Genomic DNA, 23,895 nt, shown 5'->3' with positions numbered 1-23,895 from the left:
AGGAGCAAGAATACTGGAATGGGTTGCCATTTCCTTCTCCTGGGGATCTTCCTGACCCAGGAATTGAACCCAGGTCTCCTGCATTGCAGGCAGATTCTTTCACAACTGAGCTATAAGGGAAGTCCTTAGTCACATAAAAGGCTTTTTTCTTTAAGCCCAGGAATTGATAATTACAACTAACAACTCTGTTTAAACTCTGTACTGAGGGTCCTGCTTGAGGGCAGTTTTCCCTTCCTGAAAACCTTGAGGCAATCCTGTTATCTTAAAATGTAAATTATGTGAGGGGGTCTAGCAAGAACTTTACAACCTAAACAGTCTTTTGATTTATTGTAATTACTAATTTAAAAAGTATATAACTCAGTGGGTCTAGCAAGATCTTTACAACCTAAACACAATCTTTTGATTTATTGTAATTACTAATTTAAAAAGTATCTAACTCCCTTGCTAACACTAGAGAGGGGGCACTCCCCCTTCCCTTCTCATGTCTACCTCAGAACTTTGTCTGTGCTTTTCATACTTTAATAAAACTCTGCTCCACAAAGCGCTTGAGAGATCACGCCTGGTCTCTGGTGCCTAAGCTAAATCTTCTTCTTTGGAGATCACGAGTCTGAGACCCTTCACTGGAAGCTATCAGTAGTCTGGGGGGAGAAGCACCCTCACCGTGACTACCCCCTGCCTCAGTGGACCCCAAGGAAGAAAAGTTAAGGGGACAGAACCCTGGTCTGTGGTAATAATAAGACCACCCCCCACCGCCCCAGGGCACATGGCCCTTCCAGCACTCCGATCTCTCCCTTGGCCTAGGCCCTGCTGACCACCCACCCGGTCCCTCCCTGAAGCCGGGGATACATCTGCACCCACAGTTCCCATGGCACTGGTGGGTGGGGGTCGGGCACGGCTCTGCTGGGATGGAGAAGAGAAAAGAGACCCCCCATCAGAGTTCCTGGGGTGGCCTCAGCAATTTCACCCACAGGTCTCCCACACCACCCCTGGCCCCTGGCTCCCTCTTCCAACCCCAGGGCAAGGCCCTGACAGCACCCAGACCCCCAGCCTCACTGAGCTCCCCTTTTCTCAGATGCTGGATGGTGGTGCTGAACCTCAGTCGAGTCCTGCAAGCAGGGCTGGTGTAGGTGAGGGGGAAGGAGAGGGCCTGTCCCGGGGAGCAGGGGGCCCAGGGCAGGCAGCGGGCAGGGCAGGTAGTGTGGTGGAAACCCAGAGGGCCCTCCTCCTGCGGTTCCGTCTCCTCCTCCTGTTGACCCTCCAAGGAGAGCTGGGGGTTGTGCAAATGGAAGGGGACACAGTGTCAGACTCCCTGCCCCTCCTCCTGTCTGCGCTGTGCTCAGTCTCTTCAGTCGTGTCCGACTCCTTGCAACCCCATGGACTGTCGTCCGCCAGGGTTATCTGTCCAGGGATTCCCCAGGCAAGAATATGGAAGGGTTGCCATTCGCTCTTCTGGGGGATCTTCCTACCCAGTGATCGAACCCCAGCCTCCTGCATCTCCTGCATCGGCAGGTGGACCCTTTACCACTCGGCCACCGGGAAAGCCCTGTCTTGGTCTCAGACACATACTCATTTGTGTCTTTCCTAAGCCAGGACTTTCAGTGGCAGGCGCTGAGGGGCAAGCCTGTGAGAGCAAAACCTCTGCTTGGGGGTGAGCCCAGCTGGCTGCCTAGCACCAGCTCTGAAACTCTGCCTCTTGGTACAAAGCTACTCTGCCAGGGGAGGGTTTTTTTAATTGTTAGGTGAAGTGGCAGATGTGAAAAGATCTCAGAACACAATCGTTCTTAGTTGTAAGTAGAAGAGTTTGGTGGTTGGGGATTCGTATACAGGGAAGACCCTGCTCCCTGATGCTGACAAGCCTCCTGCAGGGGTTCAGAGGTTGATTCATCCTGGATCTGTCTCATTCATCCAAGGCTCCCAGGAGCACAGAAACCACACATCAAAAAAAAAAAAAAGAAAAAAAAAGAGTGCAGAGGGAATTTCCTGCTGGTCCAGTGATGAGTAGCAGTTTCGCTGCTGTGACCCGAGCTCACTTCCTGGTTGAGGAACTAAGATCCCCACCAGGGAGGCTTCAGCTTGTGTGGCCTCCACTGTCTTGGTCCCTTGAATGCATGCGTGCATGCTCAGTCACGTCTGACTATTTGGGACCCCATGCACTATACCCCGCCAGACTCCTCTGTCCTTGGGATTTCCCAGGCAAGAACACTGGAGTGGGGTGTCTTTTCATTCTCCAGGGGATCTTCCCGACTCAGGAATCGGCCCCGACATTGGCAGGCGGATCCTTAAACAATGAGCCACCTGGGAAGCCCCGGTATATATTTACCGGGATTTAAAACAAGAGGTAATAAACAGAAAGTGATGTTACTGTGAGGTCAGAGCTGAGACAGGAAGCACGTGACTTCTGAGAAGGGAAATCAGTCCAAAACCAGGCAACACTTGTTGAACCAGCAGCAGCCCAGGGAACAACAGCTGCTGGAAGCTGGACCTCAGCCACCCTGTTTACCCATCAGGGCATCACCCGTTTGCTGATACAGGTAGGTGTTGCTCCCTGCTTCCCTCTTGGCAGAGTGGATAGGGCTTGGGATAGACTGTCAATCAACACTTGAGTTCTTGTGCTTTCTCTCCCTGTCTCCCATAAGCCCAGGGGCTGCAGTTGCTACAAAATTTCCTCCGGCTCCTTGGTCGTTGCATGAGGAGCTCAGCCAGACATCTCTCGAGTCCAACAGCCTATTGCTTTGTGGTTATTTTCTCTTTTTGTCCCTTCTCTTCCTCCACTGCTCTGTCAAGCACACAACTGACTTAGAAGCCTGGGGCTGCCTTCCCGCCATGGCCCACGTGGGTCCAGGTCATCTGGACTGAGCTCAGAGCTGATGCTTAGGGGACAAGTATAGTCCCCAGCCTCTTGGGGTCACACCCAAGGTTCCTGATGAATCCCATTCAATGAAGTCCTACCTGGTTAGAAGGGACTTTCCTATCCTGTGGCTCATAGTCTCAAGGAGCCTCTTCTTTCTAGATATGTGGGAATTTCTCTTTTCCCTTTGTATTCTTTTTGTGAAATTTACTATGTGACACATAATGAACACATCTATGTAACATGAATGTGCATTGCACAGTAAGATAATGTAACAATCAGCCCTGAACCCAACACTCAACCCAAGGACGAACTACCACTAAACTTTCCATCTACCTACTGTGCTACTCACCTCCCACCCAGACATAAATAACCACCCTCCCAAAGTCCCTTTTTATTGTTCTCTTGATTCTTTCTTTAATTTAGTGCTTTATCACATATGCATTTATTTTCATTTGATGTAATAGTTCTATAACATAAACTGTGTGCCAGCTACTGTTTTGAATACTTGTTAATATTGTCATTTAATTAGTTTAATCCACACACTATGCCCATAAGGAATGTGCTATGGTTAATCCCATTTTACAGAAGAGAAAACTGAGGCACACAGAGATTAAAGCGACATGCTCGGGGTCATACAGATAGTAAGCAGGGGACAGGTCTTCTGGGTCTTAGTGCAAGAGTTTCTCTAGGGCATATATCTAAGGGTGGAATTGTGGGTTATACTATTCAGCATTAGAAGATAATGCCTGATTATTTCTCAGAGAACCAAAATACACTCTCACCAGCAATATACGAGTTCCTATAGACCCACAGCCTCTCCAACAATTGGTGTGGTCGACTTTCTTTTTGTGTGTGTGTGTGTGTGGTCGACTTTCTTAACTTCTGCCAATCTAGTAGATATAAAGTGGTTCCTCATTGTGGTTTTAATTTCCCTTGCTCTTACTGAGTAAAAGCATCATTAGTTGAGACATTTTGTTTTCTTTGAAATGTTCGTCATGTCTTTAATATACTCAAAATTCTCAGTTGTTTTTTCTAGCAGTGGTGATCTTGAGGTCTCGCTTAGGAAATCCTCCCTTTCCCCAAGGATATAAACATACTCTCTTATAGTTTTTATAGATTTCCCTGGTGGCTCAGCAGGTAAAGAATTTGCCTGCAACACAAGATCCACTGCAGGAGCCAAGGGCTTGACCCCTGGGTCAGGAAGATCTCCTGAAGTAGGAAATGGCAACCCACTCCAGTATTCTAGCCTGGGAAATCCCATGGACAGTAGAGCCTGGCAGTCTACAGTCCACTGGGTCACAGAGTTGGACACGACTGAGTGACTAAGTATGTATTTTCTTATAAAAGTTTTTAAAGTGTTCTTTTACATGTAAATCTTTAAATTAGATAGAATTGATTTCTTCATTCCAGGCGAGGAATGAAGGGATACATCCCTCCCAATGAAGGGAGCAATGTAGGGATAAGTTTCCCATCTTTTTTCTCCACATAGTTGACCAGTTGATCAAGCATCATTCATTTTTATCTCCTTCTCCACCCAGTGATGTCCAGGGCCACGTTTGTCAGGTGTGAGTTTCACACAAGACTATTTCTGGGCACTTTACCGTTCCACTGGTTAATTTGCCTACATCTACACTAAAATTATATTTTATAGTAAGTCTTCATATCTAGTAAGGCAAATCCCCTCATTTTATTCTTCTTTAGGGGTGTCTTGGTCCTTTTGTTCTTTCCATTATAAGGTTTAGAAGCATCTTTTGTTTTCCATGAAATCCCTTATTGGGATCTACTAGAATTGCATTAAATCTGTAGGAAGAAAATTGTCCTCATTATAATATTGAATCCCTTAGTCACGAACATGGGCGGGTTCTACATTTATTTAAATTGTGTTCAATGTCTTTCAATTGTGTTTTAGAACTTTCTGACTTTAAGTCTTCCATTCTGCTATCTTTTTGTTTCTGTATATGTATCACTTCTATCTTTTTGCTGCTGTAATATAGTGTGCTTTTAAAATTCCTTTTCTTTCCTGGATGCTCTGTGCAACATGCAGAACTTCCCTGACCAGGGATCAAACCTGTGGCCCCTGGAGTGTAAGTGCAGAGTCTTAACCACTGGACCACCAGGGAAGTCCTAAATTACATTTTTGTATGTTCCTGTTCTATACAAAAGCAATTTCTTTTTGGATATTGATCTTACAGCTAGCTGTCTTGCTAGAATCTCTGATTATTTTGAATCATTCATTTGAATGTTCTATCTAGGGAACCACATCATATGAAAAAACTGATAATTTTGCTCTTTTCTCATCCCTAGTCCTTTAATTTCTTTTTCTTGTCTTACTATATTCTCTAGGACATCTGGCAAAAATGTCAACATAGAAGCAAAGATAGTGGGCATCCTTGTTTGGGTCCAGATTTTAAACGAATTACTCTGAAGATGTACTCATTAAAAAGATAATACAGATGTTAAAAAAATAATAGTACACATGCAAACTTTTCCTAAGTTTCCTTTATCATGTTAAGGATATTTCCTTCTAGTCTGCCAGGAGGTTTTATCATGAAAGAATATTGAATGTCATCATTTTTTTTCTAGATCTGTTAAGATGATCATACGTTTTTTCTTCTTAAATCTGTAGCATAAGATTTTAGTTTGGACTCCTTCAGAGTAGAGCCTGCAACAAGGCCTTCAGTTCAGGTAGATTACTGAATTATTGAGGCCAGGAAGTAGGGAGTGAAGGAGTCAGACTGAACCAGGGGAGAGAAAGCCAATAGAAGATGCATAACTGATGTTGCAGGTGTAAGCAAAGGGAGTTCAAGCCTTTCAGAATCTCTGATAGGTCTACAGGATGCTGGCTAGAACTGCCTCCCCAAAAGAAAGAGGCTGGACCATGTTTCTCCTAGCTCTTGGCCTCTCCTTGGTTGAGGGTTTCATGTTAGGGAAGCTGACACTCCTAGGCTTCTAAGAAACACTAACAGGTATCTAAGTGATTCCTAAAGCATTGAAGAAGACCCTGAGGCAAAAAGGCAAAAAGGAAACATGGTATAAACTTGAGGTGGGGTCATGGAACATAAGGTGAGTCTCAGGTTGCAGGAAATTTTCTGCTGTAAATACAGAGGATTTCAGAGCAGGGCAGAAGTATCCTGACATAAAGCACCAAAGTTTACTATTCCTGACAATAATAAATGACATTTGCAGCTTTCTCTTCTATCGTGCGACCAGCTTTTCATAGCTAAGCCTAACTTGGATATGATGTCTAATATTTGTAACACATGGCTAGATTTGGTCTGTTTGTGTTTTTATTTTGCATTTGTGTTCATGAGTGACACTGGCTTCTAATTTTTCTATTTCATCCTATTCTTGTCTCATTTTGGCATTAAGGTTCCACTGGCCTCTTAGACAGCGTGTTCCTGCTATTTTCATTCTCAGAGAGAGTTTTTGTAAGATTAAAATTATCCCTACTTAAACTTCTGTAATGCTATCTAGACTTGATATTTCCTTTGTGGGGAGATTTCAAATTATGGATGTAATTTCTATAATAGTTGGACAACTGTTCAGGCTTGTTATTTCTTCTTCAATCAAGTTAGGTACTTTTTGCGTGTCCGCAAAGAGTCGGACACGACTGAGCGACTGAACTGAAGTGACTTTTTCTAAGACTTATTCTACTTGGTTTCATATTTCTTGGCATAAATGATTTATAAGTTTTTAATTTTTATAAGTTTTGAATTTTTAAGCTTACTGAAGATTTGCAATGTTGTGTAAATTAAATTTTCATTTATGGTAAAATACACCTAACACAAAATATACCACATAACTCTTTTTAAATGTACATTTGGTTGGGTTACATTCACATTGTTTCACGATGGATCTCAAAACTTTTTTATCTCACAAAACTGAAAGTGTATACCCATTAAACAAACAACTCACCATTTCCCCCTGCCCCCAGGCCCTGGCAACCACTGTTCTGCTTTCTGTTTCTATGAATCTATAGTCTTCTTCTTTTGCGAATTGCAAGATACATTACTTCATATTTTTAGACTGGCTTATAATATACAGTATTATGTAACCTTCAGGTGTTCCTCACAGGGCTTTGGTATTTGCCTACATTATGCAATTATCACCACAGCAAGTCTAGTGTCCACCTGCTTCCATACAAAGTTATTCCAGTATTACTGACCATATTCCTCATGCTGTGTTACATCCCTGTGGCTTACTCTGTAATTGGTGCTTTGCCCCTCTTAATCCCATTCATCTATTTTGGACCCTGCTCGGCCCCTTGCCTCCAACAACCACCCCTTTGTTCTCTATATGTAGGAGCCTGGTTTTGGATTTGTTTGTTTTTCAGATTCTGCATATGTGTGAGATCACATGGTATTTGTCTTTCTCTGTCTGAGTCACTGCACTTGGCATAATACCCTCTAGGTCTGTCCGTGTTGTCGAAAATGGCAAGATTTCATTCTTTATGGCTGAATAATATTCCGTTGTATATTATACCAAACCCATCTTTACTCATGCATCTATGGATGAACATTCAGGAGGCTTTCACACGTTGGCTACTGGAAATGATGCCACAGTGGACAGTGGTGCACATGTATGTTGTCGAATTAGTGCTTTTGTTTTCTTCAGGAGGATACCCAGAAGTGAAATGGCTGGATCATACGGCAGTTCTATTTCTAATTTTTGAGGCACCCCTACACGTTTCTCCACAGCATTCGCACCAATTTACAATCCCACCAGGAGGACACGAGGGCTCCCTTTTCTCCACACCCTTGCCAATGTTTTTATTTGTTGTCTTTGATGTTAACCATTCTGACAGTGGTGGGGTGATGTCTCATTGTGGCTTTGATGTGCCTTTCCCTCATGACGAATGATGTTGAGCATCTTTTCACATTTGCTTCATTATTCATAATAGAGAGATGTTGTATTAAAACTTCTTGCTATGATGATGGTTTTATCTCTTTGTTGTTCCTTCAAGCTAAGTGCTTACAAGTTTACAACAATTATATTTCTGTATGAATTGACCATTTAATCTAGGTACTCATTGTATCCCTAATAAATATTTTTTGTCTTAAAATTCCTTCTTCTTTGATATGAATAAACCTTTCCCAGCTTTTCTTTTGGTTAGCTTTTGCCTGGTATATCTTTTTTCATTCCACCATTCCACACTCTTACTCATTAGATGTGTTTCATAAACAATGTAGAACTGGGTTTTGTGTTTAAATATCTTTTAAAGTGTAATCTGAGGAACGTCCCTGGTGGTCCAGTGGCTAAGACTTCCAGCTCCAATGCATGGGGCCTGGGTTCCATCCCTGGTCAGGGAACTAGATCCCGCATGCCAGAACTAAGACTTGGTGCAGCCAAGTAAATACATATTTTACAAATGTAATTTGAGATAAACATTTAGAAATGACCGAGTAAATGACTTCCTCTAAACATGCTAAAAATTGAGTTTAAAAACCTGCAGTTTCTTTATTTTTGGCTATGCCACGCACATATGGAACGCCCATATGGAATGTTAGTTCCCCAGACCAGGGATCAAACACTTGGAAGCAGAGTCTTAACAACTGGAACGCCAGGGAAGTCATAAAAGCCTGCATTTGCAACAACCATCCATGGCTGACAAGCATCCTGACCCAGAAGGCTGCCCTCCAGGGTGGTGTGTTTGAGCTATTTTTCTGTCGTTGTTCCGTCTCTAAGTCGTGTCGACTCTTTCAACCCCATGGACTGTAACACACCACCTCCTCTGTCCTCTACTACCCCCATTGTTTTAGTAGACTTCTTTTTAGAAGAGCAGTTTAAGGCTTAGAGCAAAACTTAGGGGAAGTAGAGACTTGCCACATACCTCCTGTCCCCACACATGCACAGCCTCTGCTGTTACGAACATCCCCCAGCAGAGTGGTCCATTTCTCATGACTGATGAGCCTGCATTGACACGTCATTATCACCCAAAGATCATAGTTGACATTACAGTTCAGTCTTGGTGTGTACATTCTGTGGGTTTGGGCAAGTGTGTGCTGACACATATGCACCATTGTAGTAGCAAACAGAGCAGCTTCTCCGTCCTAAAGTCCTCTCTGCTCTTTCAGTCCATGTCTCCCTCCCTTTAATCCCTGGCAACCACCAATTCTCCAACCAAACACTCCTCATTCCTAAATTCTCACCGCAGTTCTATCACCTAATATTGTTGTGATTTAGGCAAGTTATTAATTCACCTGAGCCCTGAACTTCCTCAGATGCACAATCAACATTGCTAGATTTGATATGATAATGAGACGATATATTAAAACCTTAAATTAGTCCCTAACAGAGAATTGGCATCAGTGAAATGTTGGTTTCCTTTTCCTTCCTCCTTGAATTAGTAACATGAAATCACATTTAGCTAAGAAAACAGACAAGAAAGTGCCTGGGGACCGTGTGCATCACCAGAAATCTAAAAGGGGAGGGGCAGAGGACAGGGGAGAATGTCCAGCTATTGCCTCCCAAACCTTCTTTCCAACTTGGAAAATCCCTCCCTTGTTGACACCAAAAAAGTGTCCTGTGGGATTCAGGGCTCTCAGATTTGGGGCTTGTAGCGGTAAATGCCCCGTGTGCACACGCATCACACACACATGAGCCCCGTGTGCCCGCCTCACCCCTGATGGCAGCGTGCCAGGAGGACTAGGTATGTCCCGCTTATCAGCTGACTCCTGGCTTCCTCTGCCTAGCTTCTTGCAGACCTGTGGCCCTAGGAGCTGGCCTTCCATATGGCCTCCCCAAGACCACTCAGATAATGAGAGGAAATACAGTCATCAGCTTCCAGAAGGCTGGGGGTTCAGGACTGCAACTGCAAGTCCTCCCCGCTGCCTGCCTGACCGGAGCCCTTCACCTCTCTGCAGGCAGTCCTCAGCTGTTTCCTGTGAGCCTGTGGACGCCACCCAAGATGTCCCCTTTTGGTGGCTGGGGAGCGCTCGCAGCCTTTCTCACCCTGCTCTGCTGCCGAGGTGAGCCTGGGGGTCCAGACTGGGTGTGTTCCCGCCAGAGGTTAGGGCGCCTGTTCTCCTGGTGCTGTGTGGAAAAGGGGGTCCTGGTCCCGCAGTCGCTGAGGCTTTGAGCACAGCGGCTGCTCACCACGGGTGTGGGATGCTATGCAAGCCTGGTTTCACCATGACTCCATGACCCCGGGGCGGCAGATGGGGGACCTGGCCTTCACACTTTGGGTTGAAGAGTCCCCATAACTTCAGGGTGTTTGGATGTGGCAGGTCGTGGAGACTGATGGGAGACCAAGGAGGCTGGGGCTCAAGGGAAAGTGAGGGCACGTCCCAGCAGGTCTTCAGAGGTGGCCAGTGGACAGCAGAGGTCAATGGAAGGCATCGTCTTCTGCTGATCATCAAAGTGCAAACAAAGCCCCTTCTGGGTGGTCCAGGGGACAGGGAAGGAGAATGCCTCCAGGTGTGAGCACTCTTTTTTTGAAAACCTGTCAGGTGCCTTCATGACGACCATGCAGGAAAGGGATTACTAGCCCATTTGACAGATGGAGAAACTGAGGCTCAGAAAAGGAAAGCACTTTGCCCAAGGCCACAGAGCTGGCAAACTCGGGATTCAAAGGCAGCTCTCTCTCTCTCCCTAGACAACCTTTCTCTTTCCCCAGCTGAGGGCTAGATGTGGGTGTGTGGGTGTGGTGGGAACACAGGACAGAGCACAGGCCCAGCTGGCCGAGATCAGTTCCGATTCTTGGCCTTCTTCCTCACTGGGCTCCAGCCATCCTGGTGTCTTCTCCACCAGGATTTTGGCGCTGCTGGTTTTCTGCCCTAGCAGACACTGGCAGATAAGCTCCCCCCATTTCCTTCCTCCTTTCCTCAAATGTCACTGTTTCCATGAAACCTGTCCTGACCACAGTATTTAAGGCAGCAGCCCCACCCCACTCCCTATTTCCTGTCTGGGGCACTACCCACCAATTGACAGGCTGGCTAGTTCGCTTGTTGGTTACTCTGTGTCCTTCGCAGCAGCAGGAGCTCCACAAGGGCAACCTTTGAATTTCTTCCGTCTCTGATGGCTCCCCAGAGCCTAGAACAGTGCCTGCTACACAGCTAGTATTCCACAAGGATTTGCAGAAGAGAGGGAAGGAGTGAGGGAGGAGCTGAACTCATGGACATGGGGCCTGAGGGGACACGATCCACCTCCAGGTCAGGGAGGCCTTCAGAGGAGGGGTAATTTGGCTGGGGGGCGAGTTCGAATATAATCTCAATGGGGATAGAAGATGTGCATGAGGAAGACTCACCTGGAGGGGACAAGCTGGAAGAGCAGTCAGGGGCAGGGAGACAGCTAGGGAGCATCCCCCTTGGTCTAGACCAGAGGCAGTAATGTCTGAACAGAGGGAGGAGCAGAAGGGACCCATTGATGAGACTGCGCATCGTGGGCAGCCCCGCCAGGCAGGGCAGCAGGGGTGTCTGCTGAGCAGTGTTTTGTGTCCTTCCAGGGTCTGGTGAGAAGGCGTTCGAGGGCCCAGAGCACCTGATGGTGGGGTCTGGAGAGGTTCAAGTGATTAATTGCACTGCCAGTTGCACAGACCCCAAGAGCCTTGTTCTAGAGACACACCTAAACAAGACTCTCCTGGACAGCCAGGCTCAGTGGAAGCTGTTCAAGGTCTACAACATCTCCAAGGATGAGCAGCTCCTGTGCAGTTTCACCTGCGCCGGAAAGCAGGAGATGAAAGTTTTCAACATCACCGTGTTTTGTGAGTGTCGCCCACGGGGCCCTGCTCCCCGAGGCCGGAGCCTGTGTCTGCAAACCCACAATGAGCTGCTCTGTCACTGCTCCTGGGCACTCTCCTATGGCCTGCACCTCCCTGGGCTTCTGGATCCAGGCACAGGCTCAGAATCTGCTCACACCCTCCCCTGGCCTCCTCGAACCCTGCCAGCAACTGGGATTTTGAGATTTGCTCAGAAGCAGACAATCCAAGCAGGTTTAGACAAACCTAAAAGTCGTTTCCCTCTGTCTCCTCCCAGCTGGGGAGCAACCCATCACCAGAACACCCCACATGCCCTGACAAGCAACAGGGACTGCATCAGGAGGGCTGGCACACTCTCCAGTAACCCATTCACCTCCTGGAGAGAAGGTCGTGGTCTTATCTTCCCCTGAGGGCCCTTTCCAAATGTGTGACCATCACACACACACACCTGTCCATGGGCCACAGAGACCATGGAGAGACCAAGGTTCTCCTGGAAGCTCGGCACCCAGGGTATCGCTCAGGACTGTCATCAGTGGACAAATGAGGAGAAAGATGTCCTAAATCTACATTATCCTGGGGTAATGGGGGCTAGGTATTCCAGTTCAAAATGAACCCAGGGAGATGTCTTGGTTGTCCACTGGCTAAGACTGTGCACTCCCAATGGAGGGGACCCAGGTTTGGTCCCTGGTCAGGGAACTAGATCCCACATACCACAACTAAGACCTGGCACAACCAAAGAAATAAATCTTGGATTTAAAAAAAAAAAAAAAGGAAACTCAGGGAACCATGGAGTTTAATATCTAAGGGATAGCAATAGTTTTAAACCTGATCCTGAAAACCAAGGCAGCTCTGACTCTTGCCTCCGCCCCTGAACACCCTCACAATTCATGGCCCCATTCCAGTGAGTACTCCCTTCTAAGTCTCTCTCAACAAAACCATCCAACTGTTTAATTTTTGAAATTTCTATTGAATTTATGGAGAGGAAAGAGACACAGCCAAAACTTTTATCTCTCTAGTTGACTGAACTGATTCTGAACCTTTTCTTTGGAGACACCAGGGCACCTCCTTTCTTGTCCGTTGCAGAAGTCATCAGGTCCCTGAAACTACCACCCAGGACATCGTTCACCCTGAACTGCTTCCTCCGTCCAGCCCCAGCCCACTTCCTGAGAACACCGTGGTCACAGGGGATGGTCTGGGCTGGGTGGGGCCTGCCCGAGCTGCACCCCCATCCTGAGCAGACCTCCCTTCCGCTTTCCTGCAGACCCTCCAAAGCAAGTGCTGCTGACGCTGTCGCACACCTCAGTGGCCGTAGGGACACTGTTCACCATCAAGTGCAGGGTCCCCGCCGTGGCACCCCTCGAAGGCCTCACTGTCACCCTGCTCCGTGGTACTGAGATCTTGTATAATCAGACCTTTGTGGGGACAGCACCCTTCCCCCAAGATGCCGTGGTCACCCACAACACCACAGCTCACAGGGAAGACGGCCACCGTAACTTCTCGTGCGAGGCCAAGATGGACCTGCGCTCTCGTGGCGGTGGCCTTGTCCACAGAGTCTCAGATCCCCAGAGGCTTGAAGTCAAAGGTGAGGGGAACCCACAGATCAGGAGCGGATACATTCGCTTTCAGCCCTTCAGGGGAAGAAAACGCCTTCGCCCCACTCTCTGCCAGCTCAGGGGAGGCACTCGGGGAAACGGCACTTGATCCCTGGGGTTACCTGGAGCTCCTGGCGAGTTCCTAGCTTGGACCCTGACTAGTTGCTTGGTCATGAGTGAGCTGGGAGACCTTAACCAAGTCAAGCTCGTCTCTCTGGCCTTGACCCCTCTCTGCAATGATAAATTTGACCTGACTGACCCCTAAGATCCCCTGGAGTCCTGCTTCTGTGATCCTAGATGGCCAGGATCCTCTTTGTCTTCAGAGAGTTTGGCCGAAGCTCCCTCATCTCTGCCCAGGGAGGGGCTTGGCATGGACCACACCACAGCACAGACCGTGAGGTCTGGCAGCACATGGCAAGGGGACCATCTGAGTCCATCTGCCCTCATGGTCTCACAGAGCCCGGCTGGTGGCCCGGACCCCGTCCTCCTTCCCTTCAGTGATAACACCATCTGCCACTCATCCCTGCAATGCAGAGTGACAGCAGGCTGCCCAAGGGTGGGTGGGTGGGTGACGGGTAGACAGCTGCCCCTCTGGAGCCTGGCACCTGGGACCGGAGGACTTCTGTGACCTCTACCCCTTCTCTCCCCAGAGCCCGAGCCCAGCAACCAGATGGTGATCATGGCGATCGTGATAGTGCTGCTGCTCTTGTTTGTGACATTCGTCTTCCTGTGCTTTGTCTTCAGCGAGAAGTGGCGCCGGGGGCGGACAGGTCATTACCCAGTGCAGGCCGCTTGGAACAGGCTGAGACGGAGCCACCGGGCACAGCCCCTATGAGCTGCATGGCCACTGTCATGGCGGCCACTGGAACTCAGTGTGGCTCCTTAGGCTGCAGTCCAGGCCTGGCTGAGGGACCATGTGAAGCAGCCTGAATACAAACACCTGGACTTAACCCCGTGCCTTCGTGTCACCTCCTGGGAATGGTCAGGAGCGGGAGCCACCAGGCCTGGCTGAACATCTGTCTCCAAATGTCTCCTCAGCCTCCCTCCGTCCTCTCCTTCAGAGGCCTTCCTGAGCCCCAGCAAACCCAGGCCCTGGTGTGCCCCCTGGCCGACCTGCCCGGACACCAGGCACCCAGCCTCATGGGACCCTGAGTGACTCCCTCCTGAGGGAGGGTGGGTGACCCGCCCTGGCTCAGGGGGGCAGAGAGACACTCCGTTCCCACGTGGCCCTCCAGGACACGGCTCTGACTTCTCTCTTCTGCCAACAGAGCCAGCATCCAGGGGTGCGTGTGGGAGCCCCAGTGGCTTGGCTCCGGGATCCTCCCGCCAGGCCTCCCCCGCCACTCTGGGCCTTCTGAGAGCCATGGAAACGAAAGCCGTCCTCGCCTCTTACCTCCATTCTGTTATTGGGCCAAATGGAGACCCCGCAGCCCTGGTCATCCAGAGACAGGGGAAGGGGAGGAGGTCGACGGAGGGCTCCGTCTCCCAGGCCTCTGCCAGCCGGGGCAGCGATCAATGGGACAGGGTTGGGGTTTCACATGGCTTCTGGGACTTGGACAGGGCTCAAAGGGGCTCTCACCATGGATCAGATATCAGGTTGATTCAAGGTCTCCGTGTGGTGGACATGGGACTCATCCACCCTGGGGAGACGGCCTGGTTGGGGATAGGGGGGTAAGAAGGGTTGGCAGGTGTAGAAAGGGGTTGTTAGGCATGAGATGGACATGGGGACTCCAGGGCTGCTGTTTCCAACTCTTCAATGAAGCTGGCCTGGCCCCAGGGCTGCTGTCTGTCCTCATTATGGGCTCTCAGCATCGTAGTAGTCTGGGGGGAGAAGCATCCTCAGTGGGCCCCAAGGGCGAGTTAAGGGGACAGACCCGCTGTCTGTAATGATGACAATACGACATGCCCCCCACCTCAGGGCACATGGCCCTCCCAGCCTTCAGATCCACCCCTTGGCCTGGGCCCTGCTGACCACCCACCTGGTCCCTACCTGAAGCTGGAGGTACATCTGCACCCACAGTTCCCGTGGCACTGGGCGGTGGAGGTGGGGGCACCGCTTTCCTTAGATGGGGAAGGGAAAAGAAACCCCCCATCAGAGTTCTCAGAGTGGCCTCTGCAATTTGACCCACAAGTCTCCCCACCCCACCCACAGATCCTGGCCAGTTCTTCCGCTCCTGGACCAAAGCCTTGGCAGCACCCAGACCCCCAGCCTCACTTACACCCCCCTTTTTCCAGGCGCAGGAGGGTGATGCTGAATCTCAGCTGAATCCTGCACGCGGGGCTGGTGTAGGGGAGGGGAAAGGAGAGGGCCTGGCCAGGGGAGCAGGGGCCCCAGGGCAGGCATGGTGCAGGGCAGGTAGTGGTGGTGGAAAACCAGAGGCCCCTCCTCCTGGGGTTCCGTCTCCTCCTGGTGTTGAACCTCCAGGGAGACCTGGGGATTGAGCAAGATGGGAGGGGAGACAATACAGCGTCAGATTCTCCCTGCCCCTGGTCCTCCATTCCTCTGAATTATTTCTTCAGATACACAGCTCAAAACGGCTCCTGTTTTTTGAGCATTTAAGACAAGCAAGCAAAGCACTTTGGAGACATTTATTCCTTATTCTGCAGGTGGGAAAACTGAGGCTCACAGGTTAAGCAGCTTTTCTAAGGTTACCCAGCTCCTAAGTAGCCAAGCAGGGACTGGAGGGACCCAAATATGGCTCCAGAGCTGGGCCCAGGAGTCCCCCTGGCCTCACCCTCTTACCGATCCAGGGTCACTGGACTCTTTAATAGACAAGGGATAGGCTACCCACTCCAGTATTCTTGGGGTTCCCTAGTGGCTCAGCTGGTAAAGAATCTGCCTGCAATGTGGGAGACTTGGATTCGATCCCTGGGTTGGGAAGATCCCCTGGAGAAGGGAACGGCTACCCACTCCAGTATTCTGGCCTGGAGAATTCCATGGACCATATAGTCCATGGGGTCACAAAGAGTCGGATACAACTCTTTAATCAATAGATTTTAATAAGCCAGCCAAGGAATTCAGGCTGATGATTCACTGGGCCTCAAGCTGCACCAGAGAGTGAGAACGAGAGTCGTCGGGTGCCCAAGCTCCGGGCTGATGGGTGGGCTGGGCTGGAGGGGTGGCTTAGGTGGTCCGCCCACTCTCTTGGTGGTGCCGTGTGCAGGGATCATGCGCAGTCCCCTTGTTTTGCTCCCTGAAGCTCAGAAACGGCAGTTGATTTGTGACCTTTTTGTAGCTTATTGTTCATAAGTGCCCCAGCTGCGCATGCGTGCAGTTATTTTTAGTTTCTTTGTTTCCCATTGATGGTTAGTCCAGGTGCAAGCACTTCTGTAAAGACTTCCGGGTCCCAGCCCATCTCAAGCCCCAGTCCCTGATCCACTTATGCCCCTGTTGAGGTGGCGTGCTCATCCCAGGGCCATCCCCACCTCCAGGGCCGGCAGGGGAGGGGTGAAGGGATGGGATGGCAGCAGCTCCTCAGGGTCTCCCTCTGCCTCTGACCAGCCCCTTCTTGAACCTCGTCTCTGCTCCCTCCAAGCTGACTGGCATCCTCTCTCCACCCAGCTGTCACTCCTGCAGACCTCTCAGGGTGCCTATCGTCTGCTAAATAAGGCTCCTCCTTAGAGCTCCTCCCATGTACCCTCCCCCCCGACACACATACACACACAAGTACACAAGGTTTCCTCCATTCTGTCTCTGCCTTTGTCACTGTTCACCTAGATGGTGGACTGTACACCCCTCACCTCCTTCAAGCATCAGAATCCTACCTGGCTTTTTTTTTTTCTTTTTGGCCCCACAAGAAGCTTCTGGGATCTTAGTTCCCTGACCAGGGATTGAACCCCGGGTTCTCCAGCAGTGGAAGCTCGTAGTCCTAACACTGGACCACCAAGGAATTCCTCTGCTGCTGCTGCTGCTGCTGCTAAGTCGCTTCAGTAGTGTCTGACTCTGTACGACCCAGTAGACAGCAGCCCACCAGGCTCCCCCATCCCTGGGATTCTCCAGGTCCTCTACCTGGCTCTTAAGGGCTGGTTCTAAGGCCACGTGCTCTTCTGAGGAACCCCAACCAGGTGGCCCTCACAATTTGTACTAGTCACAGCCAAAGTTGCTTTGTATTCATAGTCATTCATTTCTTCAGTCACTTGTTCAACAAAAGCAATTGAGCCCCTAGTAATATATCAGGTACCCTATAGTCCCAGGGTACAGTGGAGCCTCTCTGTCCTTGGGAGTCCAAAGGGTGATGCACTGGCAGGGGATCTTTGAACACAAGACCTGAGTGGTCTGGATTTTGGGACCCCCTACCTCGACTCCATGGAGGATGTCACGGCTATCTGGCACATAATAGATGCCAAACAGAGAAGCCACATAGATGTGGGCTGACTTTGGCTCCTCTGTTGCCTGATTTTCTTTTTTTCTCTCAAGATAGAGGGAACCCCAAATGTTTGCCCGCCTCTGTCCCTGCAGGTGGGCAGCTCTGGCAGTCTACCCCCACTCCCAGGCAACGCACCTGTGGGTTAGTCCAGGAAAGCCCCTGGTTGAGCACCGCTGCCACCTGGCCACTCAGAAAGAGCTGGTTCATCTGAACGTTCTGTAGCATCATCAGCTCCAGCAGGTCTAGGGGACGGGAGTTCAGCAGGCCCCCGCCAGCCCTTCCCCTGCCCTTGCTGGCGACGCCAGGGTCATTTCCCCAGCGTCCTGCCCCGGGAGTGGATGGGTCGGGTGGCGGGCGCCCAGAGAATGTGGCGGGCAGAGCAGGGTACAAAATGGAGAACTCCCGGAGTCTCACCTTCCTTCACGCGGCCTGGCTGCGGGGATGTAGGTGGGATGGTCCACGGGAGGGGCTGCAGAATGGTCACCCAGGGCTGGGGGGGAAGGGGGCCCAGTCAGGCAGGCGGGGAAGGGATGGGGAGCCCCTAAACCTGCAGGAGCTTCTCCTCTTCTGCGCCCCCACGGCCTCCCAGTTCTGTCAAGTCTCTTCCTCTCTGGCCGGGGCCTCTCTCCTCACCACCCCTCCAGGGTTTCAAACCTCCAGGAATATTTCCCCAACTCAGCCCCTGACCCTCGCCTGCCCACAAGGCCGTCCAGATAAAGGCAGGCTCCGCTCCCTGACTCAGCCCTCACCATCGGGGCTGCAGTCTGTGCTGGGGGTTGACTCCAGCTCCCTCCAATTCCTGAGGCCATGGCCAGCTGCGGCGATCACGGTTACCTTGACGACACTGGAGGACGCCAAAGTCTCCTCCCACGCATGCGCAGGTCCTGCCTGCGCTACTCTGGTGCCCCGGGCTTTCGCCCTAAGTCCCCGCCTCCTGCTCGGCTGTCTCCAACTTTACGGAGGAGAAGTTCCCAGGGATTCTCACCCCACAGCTCCGGAGGCCGGACTCTCTCCCAGATGTCCATATCCAAACCCCTGCGCTGGGGCTCTCTGGACATCGCGTCTCATCCTACGCTGTATCTCACACCCTTGGGCATCCCCAGCACCAGGCCTGGGGAGCCGGGGCAGGGTTGGGGGGTGGTGTGTGTTGAATGAATAAATGAGTGACTGGGGAGGCCCACCCCACCTCGGACACTTGGTTTTCGGGGCCGGAGCCCAATTGACTAGGATGATGAGTTGCTGCTGCTGCTGCTAAGTCGCTTCAGTCGTGTTCGACTCTGTGCGACCCCATAGATGGCAGCCCACCAGGCTCCCCTGTCCCTGGGATTCTCAAGGCAAGAACACTGGAGTGGGTTGCCATTTCCTTCTCCAATACATGAGAGTGAAAAGTGAAAGTGAAGTCGCTCAGTCGTGTCCGACTCTTAGTGACCCCATGGACTGTAGCCTGCCAGGCTCCTCCATCCATGGGATTTTCCAGGCAAGAGTACTGGAGTAGGGTGCCATTGCCTTCTCCGAGGATAATGAGTTAGGAGTAGAGAATTATACAGCAGCAGGCTTGGGGGCGAGGGGCAGGTGAGTAAGGAAGGCAGGGGGTTTGCTCCACATCTCTTGCTCTGAGGCTCAGCGGTAGAGAATCCTCCTGCAGTGCAGGAGACGGAGGAGACAAGGGTTTGATCCCTGGGTTGGGAAGATGCCCTGGAGAAGGGCATGGCAACCCACTCCAGTACTCTTGCCTGGACAATCCCATGGACAGAGGAGCCTGGCGGGCTGCCATCCATGGGGGTTGCAAAGAGTCAGACATGACTGAGCAGAGACACACACTCTGAATAAGAGGGCCGGCCTACAGGCTAAGAGAGGCTTCTGGAGCAGACCATGGAAGGAAACACTGACCAAGTTCGCGGAAAAGGCTGGTTCCTGTTTGCTCCCTGGTCCCTGGTCAAGGTGAGCCACTTCTCCAAAGTGGAGAGTTGGGAGTTTAACATCAGTGCCCCCATTATTGTCCCTTATCTTTTAAAAATTACCAAAGCATGCATTCTTTCGACAGGAAGTTATCAAGGTCTTCTTTGCTTAAGAACAGGTGAAGGGAGAGATCTATTTCGGCAGCTGTGACCATCCTAAGATAGGCCCTGAGCAGCAGTCGAAGAAAATCCAGACAGGAAGCTGGGATTAGCACCCTGGAGCTGCCCTTCCCCCACCCTCCACTTCTGTTCTGTTCTCCTTCCCAGCAGTCCTGGTGTCTAGAACCAGAAAGGCCATTCGCACCTCCTCGTCAGTAAACCTTCTCCCTGTCTCTGGGAGATGGGGTACTGTGGGCAGTGCGTTAGCTGTCCCCAGGGGTCTTCTGGCTTCAACAGCCGTGACCAAGCTGAGATGGGGCACTGTGGTCCCAGGCCCACCCTCATTCCAGGTAGAAAGAGGGAACCAAGCCTTGTGCCCAGGAGGTGCCTGTGTGTGCTCCTTCTGAGCACTCTAGGCACAGCGGCATATCCTTGTTGGTTCCAGCATTGTTGGGAAGTGAAAAACGAGGGCACAGAGTAACCTATGCAAAGCCTTCTATGAGAAAGGATCATGAAAAAGAGAGGACTCAGTCGCTGAAGGATGGAGTTTTGGAGGAAGTTGAGACCCTTAGAATGGGGCCAATGGATGGGACAGGGCAGCCCAGGCTGGGGACACAGCCAGAGGAAAGGCATAGATGCAGGAACGGACAGGACCTAGAAAGATCCAGTGGCTCAAACTGCCTGGCGGGGCGAGGGGAGCTGGATGGAGGGACGTTCCAGGCAGACCCAGGTCAGACTCCATGGCCAAGTTATAGAAGTGAGGCTTTGCCATATGGGTAATGGGAAATTCTTGGTGGGTTTTCCAGGAGAGAAATAAGTGGATGACGTGTACATAGCTATGTTTTAGGAAGATTTATCTTGTTTGTCGTATCTTTGTTTATGTCAACCAGAATTTGAAAGAATAGATGTCTGATGGGATGTGTCTTCCCAGTGGAATACTTGTTCCACCACTGACAATTTTGGTACAAAATATATCTAATTGATGTGGAACAATGTCCAACAGAGTCAAGCAAGGCAATCAGAAAGCAGCGTGAGATCTTATTAAAAAAAAAATTATATGTATAAGTGTGTGTGTGTGTGTGTGGAGAGAGAACAAAAGAGAAAGAAAGAAGAAGGTGGGGTGCCGGGGGGCCATTATAGAGAAGCTGTCAGGGCGGCCCACCCCTGCCAGGCTCCCCACTTCTCCACCCCTTCACAGTGCCTCCTGGGATCGCCCTCCAAATGAACTACTTGCTCCCAAGTCCTTGTTTCAGGCTCTGCTTTGTGGGGAATTCAAACACCAGTCTCACCCCTTTTCCATGTCTTCTGCCCAGGCTGCTGCTAACTCTGGGGGAAATCTATTTTTGTAGCTCTCTGATGATTTTGTGTCCCATGATGAGAAATACCAAAGTAGACACTGAAGAACATTCGTCTGGGAATATAAAGGTCCGTGGATTAAACTGAGGCAAAGCTGGAGGCAGAGAGGCCAGGAAGGAAGCCTCCTTCCTTCCCTGTAAAGGAAGCCCAGGGCGGGCTGGAGGGGGCTGTGGAAAAGAGGCTGGAAGAGTGATCATTTTGATACCTCACATGTAAGATTGTATGTTAACCTTACGTGAGACTGCTTGTATTTTGGAAGACAGGGCTGAGTCAAACCATCTGGTTCTGGTATCTAATTAGAGTTCATTGTCAAAGGAAACTGAAGCCCTTGCCCTTTGAATAATGGGAAAACCACACACTTATCTGGCAGCGCTATGATGTGCAACAATGGAGTTGACTTCCTGGCTCTTCACCCTGCCTACTATGATTTTGTCTGGGGTGTTGAACATTCTACACAATCCCTTTCCTTTTCTTCTCAGTGGGGACTCTTATTTACACCTTCAGTTTTGTGTTGTTTTGTTTTTAAAATGTTCCAGGACAATATGTACCAAAAGTCTCTATTCCTGGCAATAAGCTAGACATGGAAAAAAGATTCCTACTCAAATGTGTCCATTGCAGTGTTATTTTTAAGAGCTGAAAGTTGAACGTTACCCAATATCCAGTAATAGGGAAGTGGTCATGTAAATGGAGGCAATTCACTCCGGAAAAGTGTGCAGCCATTAAAAACCTTGGGATGGGAAAACGTGGCTCCCTCCTCTCTTCCTCAGATGGAAATGGAGAGACAAGGGTCCTTTTAAGAATTCAAGTGGAGGGACTATCCTGGTGGTCCAGTGGTTAAGGATCCACTCGCCAATGCAGGGGACATGGGCTCAATCCCTGTTCGGGGAACTAAGATCCGACACAGCACTGAGCAACTGAGCCCGTGGGCCCTAACTACAGAGGCACACAGCCAAATAATTAATTAATAATAATTAAAAAAAGAATTTAACTGGAAATGTCCGTGTTTCTTTTCAGTACAGGTGAGGAGGTGGCACGCCGAGAGAGACTGACCTAGTGGCAGGCTCTTTTGGGAGGGCCCAGTTCCTAAAGAGGCACAAGTTGGAAGGAATTAGAATATGACGGTTGAAGGAGAGGTGTTAAATACCAGTTTGCAGAATTACAAGACTAATGGATTTGTGGACAGAAGTCTTGAAATTGTAACAGTAAAGAAATTCCATTTTTCCTCTTAGAGGCTCCAACTTTGTTATTTCTACAAATTGTGGTTATCCTTGTGAGATGTGTGTGTGTGTGTGTGTGTGTGTGTGTGTGTGTGGTGGGCGGGGAGGGGGGAGGTTATCCAAAAGGCCCCTGGTGGTACTTTGGAGACTTATAAACATGTAGATCAGGCTTCCCGGGTGGTGCTAGCGGTTAAGAGCCCACCTGCCAATGCAGGAGACATAAGAGACACGGGTTTGATTCCTGGATCAGGAAGAGCCGTTGGAGGAGGGCACAGCAACCCACTCCAGTATTCTTGCCTGGAGAATCCCCATGGACAGAGGAGCCTGGAGGGCTACAGTCCATGGGGTCGCAGAGTCGGACATGACTGAAGTGACTTAGCACACACACAGCACGCATACATAGATCACATCGGTGGGGTTGGGATGCTGTGTGCTGGGGACACAGTTTCAAGGTCTCACCCCACCAGAAGAGAGCTATGATATGGAGTCCAGAAGCCTCCCCTTCTGGGCTCCCTGGAATTGGGGTGCCCCCAACCATGGGGGAGCACTTGCCAAACTCCCAGGAAGTCACCCTTGACTGAATGATTCAGGGAAGAAATTGACTTCTCAGGCCAAGGGATGGGAGATGGGACAGGATGTGCCGGGGCCAATTCCTGTGGGTGAGGATGAGATTTCCTGAAAGGGGATTCTAGTGTGCAGAATTCTTTGGCTTGTGGGCAACTGAAATTCAACCTAAACCAGTTTAAATAAAAGGAACATTTTGGGGCTCATGTGATACAGGACAGTGATGGAGTTGGTTCATAGTGTAACTGACTCAGGTGTCTTCAGGTTCCTCTAATCCACCCTCTTTGTCCCCCCCATCTGTATGGTGTCCCCCCCTTCCTATAAATAGACTCTTTCACTTCTGACAGACATACCCTGGGCACCTTCAGAGGTGCTTCAGTTACTCTAGACAAACTTAGAGAATCCCAGGGAGAGAGAGAAGAGCTTTCTTTTGTATTGATACATATAAATCCCCAGGAAGGACTATCACTGGCTCTTGCTGTTGTTCACTCAGCTGTGTCCGACTCTTTGCGATCCCATGGACTGCAGCACGCCAGGCTTCCCTGTCCTTCACCATCTCCCAGAGCTTGCTCACCACCATTGAGTCGGTGATGCCATCCAACCATCTTGTTCTCTGTTATCTCCTTTTCCTCCTGCCCTCAACCTGTCTTAGCATCAGGGTCTTTTCCAATGAGTCAGCTCTTCTCATCAGGTGGCCAAAGTACTGGAGCTTCAGCTTCAGCATCAGTCCTTTCAGTGAATATTCAGGGTTGATTTCCTTTAGGATTGACTGGTTTGATCTCCTTGCAGTCCAAAGGACTGTCAAGAGTCTTCTCCAACACTACAGTTCGAAAACATCAATTCTTCAGCGCTCAGCCTTCTTTACGGTCCAACTCACACATCCCTACATGACTACTGGAAAAACCATAGCTTTGACTATATGGACCTTTGATTGACCCTATCGAGTCACATATCCAGCTTTTGGACCAACCACTGTGGCCAAGAGGATTGGCCAGCCCTAGGTGACAATGTCCATCTCTGTGGCCAGGGCAAGGTGGCTGTCCTGTAATCAGCAGCTCAGCCAGAATCACATATTTGGAGTAGGGAAGGAGCAGTTCCCCAAAGAAAGGAAGAATATTGTTATCAATAGAGAGGTATGCATTCCCCTAGGGCTGTGGAAAAAAGTCATATTTAACACACAGCTTTTGTTTTCCCAT

The 23,895-nt window shown here is 50.0% G+C and overlaps 2 protein-coding genes and 1 non-coding gene across 4 annotated transcripts; 1 reads left to right on the top strand and 2 right to left on the bottom strand.

Moving 5' to 3' along the window:
• Positions 1-214: 214 nt before the first annotated feature.
• Positions 215-22,146, top strand: LOC133232651 (intercellular adhesion molecule 2-like). Its single transcript, XM_061392366.1, has 5 exons — positions 215-2,531; positions 9,715-9,819; positions 11,295-11,552; positions 12,808-13,128; positions 13,789-22,146. The coding sequence occupies exons 2-5, from the start codon at positions 9,759-9,761 to the stop codon at positions 13,971-13,973; spliced, it is 825 nt and encodes a 274-aa protein (XP_061248350.1). The 5' UTR covers positions 215-2,531; positions 9,715-9,758; the 3' UTR covers positions 13,974-22,146.
• TRNAV-UAC (transfer RNA valine (anticodon UAC)) lies at positions 4,899-4,971 on the bottom strand. Its single transcript has one exon. It is a non-coding gene; the product is annotated as a tRNA-Val (tRNA).
• On the bottom strand, positions 14,872-18,340 carry PRR29 (proline rich 29). 2 transcript variants are annotated; one of them, XM_061392369.1, is made up of 6 exons: positions 18,255-18,340; positions 17,920-17,995; positions 17,641-17,747; positions 15,358-15,569; positions 15,129-15,199; positions 14,872-14,959 (listed from the first exon to the last, which is right to left on the bottom strand). In XM_061392369.1, the coding sequence occupies exons 1-6, from the start codon at positions 18,312-18,314 to the stop codon at positions 14,934-14,936; spliced, it is 552 nt and encodes a 183-aa protein (XP_061248353.1). In that variant the 5' UTR covers positions 18,315-18,340; the 3' UTR covers positions 14,872-14,933. The 2 variants fall into 2 exon arrangements, with proteins under 2 accessions (XP_061248353.1, XP_061248352.1); XM_061392368.1 differs by having other exon boundaries at positions 14,944-15,199.
• Positions 22,147-23,895: the final 1,749 nt, after the last annotated feature.

This window comes from Bos javanicus, chromosome 19 (genome assembly GCF_032452875.1).
Source record: "Bos javanicus breed banteng chromosome 19, ARS-OSU_banteng_1.0, whole genome shotgun sequence".
Classification (NCBI taxonomy): Eukaryota; Metazoa; Chordata; class Mammalia; order Artiodactyla; family Bovidae; genus Bos; species Bos javanicus.
The sequence above is the reverse complement of the archived record's forward strand: the minus strand, read 5'-3'. Positions and strand labels throughout refer to the sequence as shown.

Bases quoted from the DNA above. Each gene is read 5' to 3' on its own strand.
- PRR29 (XM_061392368.1), bottom strand. From the start codon at position 18,314: ATGGCCTCAGGAATTGGAGGGAGCTGGAGTCAACCCCCAGCACAGACT. The intron at 17,996-18,254 runs GTGAGGGCTGAG...CTTCCCCCCCAG, and splicing joins CACAGACTGCAGCCCCGATG to CCCTGGGTGACCATTCTGCA. The intron at 15,200-15,357 runs GTAAGTGAGGCT...TCCCCATCTAAG, and splicing joins GCGCCTGGAAAAAGGGGGGT to GAAAGCGGTGCCCCCACCTC.
- LOC133232651 (XM_061392366.1), top strand. From the start codon at position 9,759: ATGTCCCCTTTTGGTGGCTGGGGAGCGCTCGCAGCCTTTCTCACCCTG. The intron at 9,820-11,294 runs GTGAGCCTGGGG...GTGTCCTTCCAG, and splicing joins CACCCTGCTCTGCTGCCGAG to GGTCTGGTGAGAAGGCGTTC. The intron at 11,553-12,807 runs GTGAGTGTCGCC...GCTTTCCTGCAG, and splicing joins TTTCAACATCACCGTGTTTT to ACCCTCCAAAGCAAGTGCTG.